This window comes from Gossypium hirsutum, chromosome D08, assembly GCF_007990345.1.
Source record: "Gossypium hirsutum isolate 1008001.06 chromosome D08, Gossypium_hirsutum_v2.1, whole genome shotgun sequence".
Classification (NCBI taxonomy): Eukaryota; Viridiplantae; Streptophyta; class Magnoliopsida; order Malvales; family Malvaceae; genus Gossypium; species Gossypium hirsutum.
In genome coordinates, this window is record NC_053444.1 from 2,936,671 (window position 1) to 2,945,083 (window position 8,413).

General features: G+C 28.1%; 1 protein-coding gene across 1 annotated transcript; it reads left to right on the forward strand.

Annotated features, from left to right (window-relative positions):
- The first annotated feature begins 4,752 nt into the window (after positions 1-4,752).
- On the forward strand, positions 4,753-7,853 carry LOC107919688 (subtilisin-like protease SBT5.4). The gene is made up of 8 exons (XM_016849085.2): positions 4,753-4,836; positions 4,950-5,059; positions 5,137-5,234; positions 5,340-5,504; positions 5,584-6,328; positions 6,423-6,783; positions 6,862-7,075; positions 7,160-7,853. The coding sequence occupies exons 1-8, from the start codon at positions 4,753-4,755 to the stop codon at positions 7,699-7,701; spliced, it is 2,319 nt and encodes a 772-aa protein (XP_016704574.1). The 3' UTR covers positions 7,702-7,853.
- Positions 7,854-8,413: the final 560 nt, after the last annotated feature.

Genomic DNA, 8,413 nt, shown 5'->3' on the forward strand with positions numbered 1-8,413 from the left:
CCAACGAAATCTATATATATTTTTAGAGATGGAAATTAAATTATAATTTTTTCATAGTAAAAATATAATTTATTATTTTAATAGTTTATATTTTTATAATTTTTAAATGATTAAATTAATTTTTATATTTATAGCAGCTCAAAGTATAATTTTATCTTTACTAATTAAAAAAATTTCTATTTTAGGGGAGGTTTAGGCCCTACTATTAGGTAGTATTTTTTTTAACAATCTTATTATATATTATGGTCATATTTTTTTTTATTTTTTTTCCATAATATCTAGAATTACAAATAGTTCCTCCCCAACTCATAAATGAGAAGATAATGGGCTTCAACACACTTGAATCCACATCTTCCTGCATTGACAATAATATTCATACTAATCGAACCAAAATTCAATCGACTACTATTAAGTAGGATTTGATATGATGAAAAATACATGTAAGAAAAATATGAAATAATTTTTTTCAATTAAAATATTATTAAATATTTAATCCAAAAATTTAGTACAAATAAAGTTTATGATAAGATATTAAATACATGAATACTATTGGTATTTAATAAGGGTAAATTTAGGAATTATCACTACATTCTCAAAAAAAAAATTAGTGAATCAATCGTGATAACTTTCTAAATATTTTAATTAATACTTTTTAATGTCTACCAAACGTTGTAAAATAACATCTTGTTGAAATTATAACATTAGAAAGTACCAAGCGCTACCTTAATGAATCACATCAAGTCATTGCAAGCTTGGCCCTAAGGGTTGTTTGATAGTGCAACAACCTAGGGCCCAAAACTGAAAGGGGTCTAAAAAAATATTTTTTTAGCTTTTAATATGAAAAAAATTCAAACTAAAATAAATTAATTAAGTGACTAGTACTTCCATTTTTTTGTTACCATAAATGCTTCATATCTTAGGGTCCTAACAAATTTTCAGTTTTTATTGTATTGTATTTTGTAATTTTTCCTAAAATAGGCTCAATTTATTGTTTCGCCTAGGGCCCAAAAATGTCAATAACGAGTCTAAATCATTGTATCATTGAATAAAACATTATTTGAAAACTTGTAAATAAAAACTATTGAATTTACTTCAATGTGATTAAAATTAATTAAAATTGTGATTTTCTCATTTCTTACATAAAAAAAACTTCTTTAAAATCCTAAAAGAACTTGTAAAGTTATTATTTTCTTATCTCCTGCCCTGTATTTCTCTATAATAAAATTATAATTTTTTTTAGGATTTTAAAGAAGTTTTTTTTTTCTTTTAGGAGATGAGAAGATAATAAAATTAATCAATTTTAATTATATTCAAATAAACTTAATAGTATTCATTAATAAGTTTTCATTTTTTTTCCTTTTACTTATTAATGAAATTATTTGACATGGTACAATGATGATGTATGAGATTTATATAATATGTACAAAATTAAATAAAAATAATTTAAATTATAAATATTAAACTCCAAATATTTTTTTTAAAATTTTGATTTTTAATTGTTTTATTTAAACACTTTATTCATATAAAATTAATAAAAGATGAAAATATCATTACATCATAATTAAAAATAATTTTTGTTATTTTGTTAAGAAAATAATATATAAAATTTTATATTGTTTTTTAAAAATAAATTAAATTACTTACATAACCTTTTTAATATATTACGCTTATTTTTAAAAATTAATTATTTGGTAAATTCTCAATTGAGTTGGTGTTCAATTAATTTATTATATTAAACTCAATAAAAAATTTTAAACAATAACTAGATTATGATACAGCTCATGATTTGCGTGAAAATATTTTTGTAACAAATTTACAAAATTAAATGATGTAAAAACTAAGTATGACTTTAGCTGAGATGATAAAGTTGAGGGTGTGAAAATCATAATATTTTGAATTTAAATCTCATCATATGTATATATATGTATGCGTTGTTTAGATTTTATATAAAAATATAAAAAGAAAAAAAAAATCTTTAAACAATATTTTTTAAATATATCTTCAAAATATTTTTTGTTGATTTGTAAAAACAATGAGTTTTTTTTTTTGTAATTTTACAAATCAATTGAAACTCAGTTAATAAGTGGCATTAACTCGATAAACTAATAAATAATAGTATAGAGATGGATATATAGTATAAAAAAATAGTAATTGTCGATAAAGTAATAAAAATGTAAACGATTTTTAATGTTTTAAATATAATAATTGATAAATTATTAAAAATTGCAAATAAAATTTTAATTGAATTTATTAAAATTTATTAGCAGTACAAGTTCCAATTCATATAAAACATCATATCTTTATACATATATACAAAAGCTTTTGTTCTAAAAAATTACGATTTAACTACTTTCATAACTCAAATGTGATTATCTTGTAGATGCAGCTACCAAAATCATATCAAAACATCCATTTGTTGGATAAGCGGGTTCATAGTTTTTTAAAAAATGCTACAGATTCAATTTTAACTTTTGTTAGTGATGTTTTTAATAACTCATATTCTTTGAGAACAAGCAACAATTAAATTTTTTTTAAAATTATCTTTAGATTCTTTAATAAATTTCTATGTAAATTCTTATGTTGCCGCATCATTATTGATTGAGACAATTTAATCAATCACGCTAATTAATTAGTATATTTAGACTCGTAAATTTGAAATTTATTATGCACGTGATTCAATAATACTAAAGTAAACTTTTAGTTTACAATTGGACGTGATTTAACCATACAAACAATTATACTAAGGCTCCGTTTGTTTCACTGAAAATGGCTTTCGGAAATTGATTTCTGGAAAATGACATACTTTTCTGGAAAAATTAATATTTTCTGGTGTTTGGATGAATCTGTGTAAAATATTTTCTTTTGTTTGGCAAGTTCTTTAAAAATATTTCATAAAAGTCATTTTCAATTAAACAAACATACATTTGAGATTTTTTTTATTTTTTATTGTTTAATTGAGTTTATTTTATATCTATAATTTTATATTTTACATTGTTTTTACATATATTAAAAATATTTTGTTAAATTTAAGTTCATTGCAACGATTATTTTTTAGTTACATGACTACCAACTGAGTATTTTTTTTATTTAAAAATGTGACTTTAACAAATTTGACAAAAAAAATCAACAATGTCAGCAGTTGAACTTTATTTTCAAATCTGGAAAGTAGAGGGACTAAATTCTTGAAAATAAAAGTACAGAAACTAAATTGCAAATTTGTGAAGAGTATATAGACTTATGACATATTTTAACATTTATACTACAAAATATTTATTATTAATATATTTATAATTGTAATAAATATTTAGTATTAAAATATTAATATTGATATTTTCAATAATATGTGAATACTATTATTTAAAATTAATTATTTTTAAAATTTACTTTTAAAAGAAAATTTAAATATTAAATATTAAATAATTTATTAAAATAATAAATTATATTAATTATATTAATAATTTATTATATGACTAAATATAAATAATTAAATACGTATGTTTAATAATATTAAAAATATAATATTTTATATTAATATTTTAAATATTTTTAAAAATAAAAATAAAATTTATTATTAATATAATAATATTAAACTTGATTTAAGTTAATTTTTATATAAAAGTAAAATTATCTATTGAGGAGTTTTTTTCCGGAAAATGACTTACGCTTTTCAAAAGAGTAAGTTATTTTACAAGGAAAAAAGCTTATTTTCCGTTAACTTGTAAGTCATTTTCTGTTGACCAAACTGTTTTATGTAAAACAAAGACAGGAAAATACAGAAAATATTTTCTGTAAAACCTTTTACATATAAACAAACGGACCTTATATTGTATTGAAGAAAACATCAAATTAATAAGTGGTGTGATTAAAATATAAAATCACATCCTAAAATCACATGCATTTTTTATTAAAAAACAATAATGAAAGCAATTAGTGGTGCGAGATTTAATCTTTTTGTAGGTGATGATTTTTTTTATTACGTATTATGAAATAAATAATAAAGAGAGTAAAATAACAAGAAAAATAAGAGAGCAAAAGAGAACGCATTTATTCAAAATCAAAATTCGTTGGAAAGATAATCATAATAATATCACTTAATCTAAACGGTGAGATATAAAGTTATTACAATATAAACGGTGATATATCAAATTATGTAAAAAGTTAAAGCATAAAGATTAAATATTAAATTAAACGTAATACAAAGACTGAAATTGCAATTTAATCATTTTTATATATTCTAAAAAAGTAGAGGGATTAGATTTGAAATTTATCCTTTATGTTAATAATGTAATAAAAAAAAAGCCTTGGACATTTCTCCATAAGTCAATCGTAACTCAAGCTACAAAATTTCGATTTACTTAAATTCAAAATTAATCGGAAAGCTAATCATAATAATATCACTTAATCTAATATTGTTTGAATCAATTTCAAGGACGAAATTGAAAAGATCCCTAAATCATTGTAGATTGTTTCAAAGATTTGATTTGGAGATACACAAATTATGAAACTATACTAATTAATTTTAAAATCAATTAGGAAACTTTAATCTTTAAATAAAATCAATTCCCCTAAAATATTGGCTTCCAAAATGGAAGAATTTCCATTTCCCACCCTTCATCAATGGGTGAAATCAAGCAAATTATTTCCAAAAAATAAAAATAAAAAATACCCATACACACAAAGAGCATTTAGCACCACATCACAAGCAACATATATATAAACAAACCAAAACATATAAGATCAAAGACCAAAGCAATGAGGCATACAATTCTTTCTTCATTGCTTTTATCATTCATTGTTTTCTCTTTGTCGCAGTCTCCTACTTTTGCTATAAAAAAGGTGGGAAAAATCTTCATCTCTTTTAATATCCCAATACAAATTCTTGGTTTATTTTTAAGTTTGTATAAATTCTTTTTTTTTATTATTTATTTTTGTTGTTGTTCTTGTTGCAGTCTTATATAGTGTACTTAGGAGGACATACTCACGGTCTAAATCCGACAACTGCCGATCTAGATTACGCCACGAATTCTCACTACGAATTGTTGGCTACATCTGTAGGAAGGTATAGTTAAAAACATTCTGTAAATTTTAATTTAATGTATTTTTGTAATTCAATTCAATATAGTTCTTGTTTTGCAGTACTGAATTAGCTAGAGAGAAAATATTTTACTCGTACACTCGAAACATCAATGGCTTTGCTGCTATCTTGGACGACAAGGAAGCTTCAGATATTGCAAGTAATATATATATATGCATATGTATATGTGTATGGATACATCATTAAACTCTGCCTATGTTTTTTCTGATGCATGTATGTATGTTTGGTCTATGATTAAAAACAGAACATCCGAATGTCGTGTCGGTTTTCTTGAACAAAGGACGAAAATTGCATACAACACGTTCATGGGATTTTCTCAGATTAGAGAGGGATGGTTTGGTCCCTGTTGATTCACTTTGGAACAGATCGAATTTTGGTGCCGACGTAATTGTTGGAAACCTTGATACAGGCATGTTATATATTTGGTTTTGCTGGCATGTTTTTTTGACGTGTTTTTTTGTTGTAATGTGATGGTTTTTTTGGTGAAGGTGTTTGGCCGGAATCAAAGAGTTTTAGTGATGAAGGGTATGGACTGATACCATCAAGGTGGCGAGGATCGTGTTCCCGTGATGTTGGTGGAGTTGTTTGCAATAGGAAGTTGATTGGAGCGAAGTTCTTCAATAAAGGGTATTCGGCTTTCATTGGTGATGCACTCAATGACACGTTCAAGACCGTACGTGACCACCAGGGACACGGTTCACACACCCTCTCAACAGCCGGCGGCAACTTTGTTTCCGGGGCTAGTATATTTGGTCACGCCAATGGAACTGCGAAAGGAGGATCCCCAAGAGCTCGTGTTGCAGCTTACAAAGTATGCTGGCCACCTCTCGTAGGTGGCAATGAGTGTTTTGATGCAGACATCATCGCTGCTTTTGATGCTGCAATAAGTGATGGTGTTGACGTGCTTTCTGTGTCGTTGGGTGGTAATCCATCTGAATTTTTTGAAGATGGGATCTCGATTGGAGCTTTTCATGCCGTTAAGAAAGGCATTTCTGTTGTTTCATCAGCTGGAAATTCCGGACCAGATCCAGGAACTGTATCAAATGTGTCACCGTGGATGTTCACTGTTGGCGCTAGCACACTCGATAGAGAGTTCGTAAGTTATGTCCAACTAGGCAGCAACAAGCAACTCAAGGGAGCAAGTTTGTCTTCCGTAGCAATGTCATCCCGGACTTTCTATCCGTTGATCAGTGGTGACAAGGCCAAAGCAGCCGATGCATTAGCAGAAGACGCGTAAGAGTCACTCTCCATTTCATTTTCATAATCCTACATCATCGAAATATGAATGAGTTGCATCAGTTCACTTGTACATGTGTGTCTTTTGCAGCATCCTATGTCAGCCCGAAACAATTGATCCCAAAAAAGCTAAAGGGAAAATTTTAGTATGTGTTCGAGGAATCAGCGGGAGAACAGACAAGGGAAAACAAGCTCTACTTGCCGGTGCGGTCGGGATGATACTTGTAAACGACAGGAAAAGCGGAAATGAAGTCATAGCAGACCCTCACTTGCTCCCTGCCACACACATAAATTTCACTGATGGTAATACTTTGTTTGCATATATCAACTTTACCAGGAACCCCACAGCATATATTAGTCCTGTGGAGACAAAATTCGGTTTAAAGCCTGCTCCGGTTATGGCTGCTTTCTCTTCTAGGGGACCTAGTTTAATCGAGCCATCGATCCTCAAGGTAAGTTTTCAATGGCCGAATCATTGACCCTTCAGATTAGTATATAATGTTTCTAATTTGTTCGAATATCTGTTTCAGCCTGATATAACTGCACCAGGAGTGAGTGTCCTTGCTGCTTTCACTGAATTAGTTGGTCCGACCGAAGATGAATCTGATAAACGTAGGATGCCATTCTGTTTACAATCCGGAACTTCAATGTCATGTCCTCATGTTTCCGGTATTGTCGGTCTCCTCAAGAGCCTACATCCTGATTGGAGTCCAGCAGCTATAAGATCCGCAATCATGACCACTGGTATATACATATAAACTCTTTTAAAAATCTTCTTCCAAACCGATTTGTTGTCCTAACTTATTTTTCTCCAATACCATTTCGCAGCAAGAATAAGAGATGACACTGGGAATCCAATGCTCGATTCGAGCAACAAGAGAGCAACCCCATTTGCTTACGGCTCAGGACATGTTAGACCGAACCGTGCAATGGATCCCGGTCTTGTTTACGACATAACAGTTAACGATTACTTTAACTTCTTGTGTGCCCGTGGCTACAACCAAAGCCTTTTAAGTCTATTTTCGGACAAGCCATATGCATGTCCGAAGTCATATGGTGTAATCGACTTAAACTATCCTTCCATTTCGGTTTCTCAACTCAATGGCTCAATGACGGTTAGCAGGACAGTTAAGAACGTTGGTTCAGCAAGGTCAACATATAAAGCCCGTGTTAGATCGCCGGCTGGAGTTACTGTTTCGGTTAAACCATCGACATTAAAGTTCGAGAAGATCGGTGAAGAGAAGAAATTTGAAGTAAAATTCGAGTTGAATAAGAGCAATGCAAAATCTGAGGATTATGTTTTCGGGGAGTTGCTTTGGTCTGATGGTAGTCACCATGTGAGGAGTCCTATAGTGGTGAAGCATACGTAAAGTTTTTTTTGTTTATTTTTAGGGTTGGAGGATGAAATTGAACATTTTTATTCTTAGCATTCCATTCTTTGGAAAATAAATTAAAATATGTGCTCTAGATGAAAATTCTATGCTTTTAAAGAAGGTAATATATTAAAAAAATCCTTAACCTGATACACTTTATTCAGATAAGTCCTTAAATTTATTAGCAGAAAATTTAATCAAACTTCTTTTAATATATTTGCAGGAAAATAAAATAAAATCTTCCTTGTAAAATAAATTCTTAGTTCAATAATTTTCACACATTTGAATTTAATCTTTTTAATTTTAATTTTAAGAATTTAATTTTCTATTTTTACTCTTTTTATTTAATATTTCAAATTTTTATACTTTGTGATGACAATAGGGCGGGGTGAGACAAATTTTTGCCAGCCTCGACTCCAACCCAATACTCTACCACCATGCCTTGATCTTGAGTTTAAAAAATTTGCAACTCATCCCAAACCCGAACCTGAAAATTAATTGTATATCTGATCTCGATCTAATCTGAATTTAAAATTTTTTATTTGAAATTGTGGTTAATTAAATTAAAAAATATATTAAAAAGTCATGCTTGGGATGACTAAGTAAAAAAAAGTATTACATCATAGAAAAAATAAGAAACAAAATGAGAGTGAGACTTGGAAAAATAAATTAAAATGAAATATGGAAAAAAATAGTGTGAAATGAAAGT

Coding starts and splice junctions, on each gene's coding strand:
- LOC107919688 (XM_016849085.2), top strand. CDS start 4,753: ATGAGGCATACAATTCTTTCTTCATTGCTTTTATCATTCATTGTTTTC. Junction 5,060..5,136: donor TTGGCTACATCTGTAGGAAG/GTATAGTTAAAA, acceptor CTTGTTTTGCAG/TACTGAATTAGCTAGAGAGA. Junction 6,784..6,861: donor TCGAGCCATCGATCCTCAAG/GTAAGTTTTCAA, acceptor TATCTGTTTCAG/CCTGATATAACTGCACCAGG.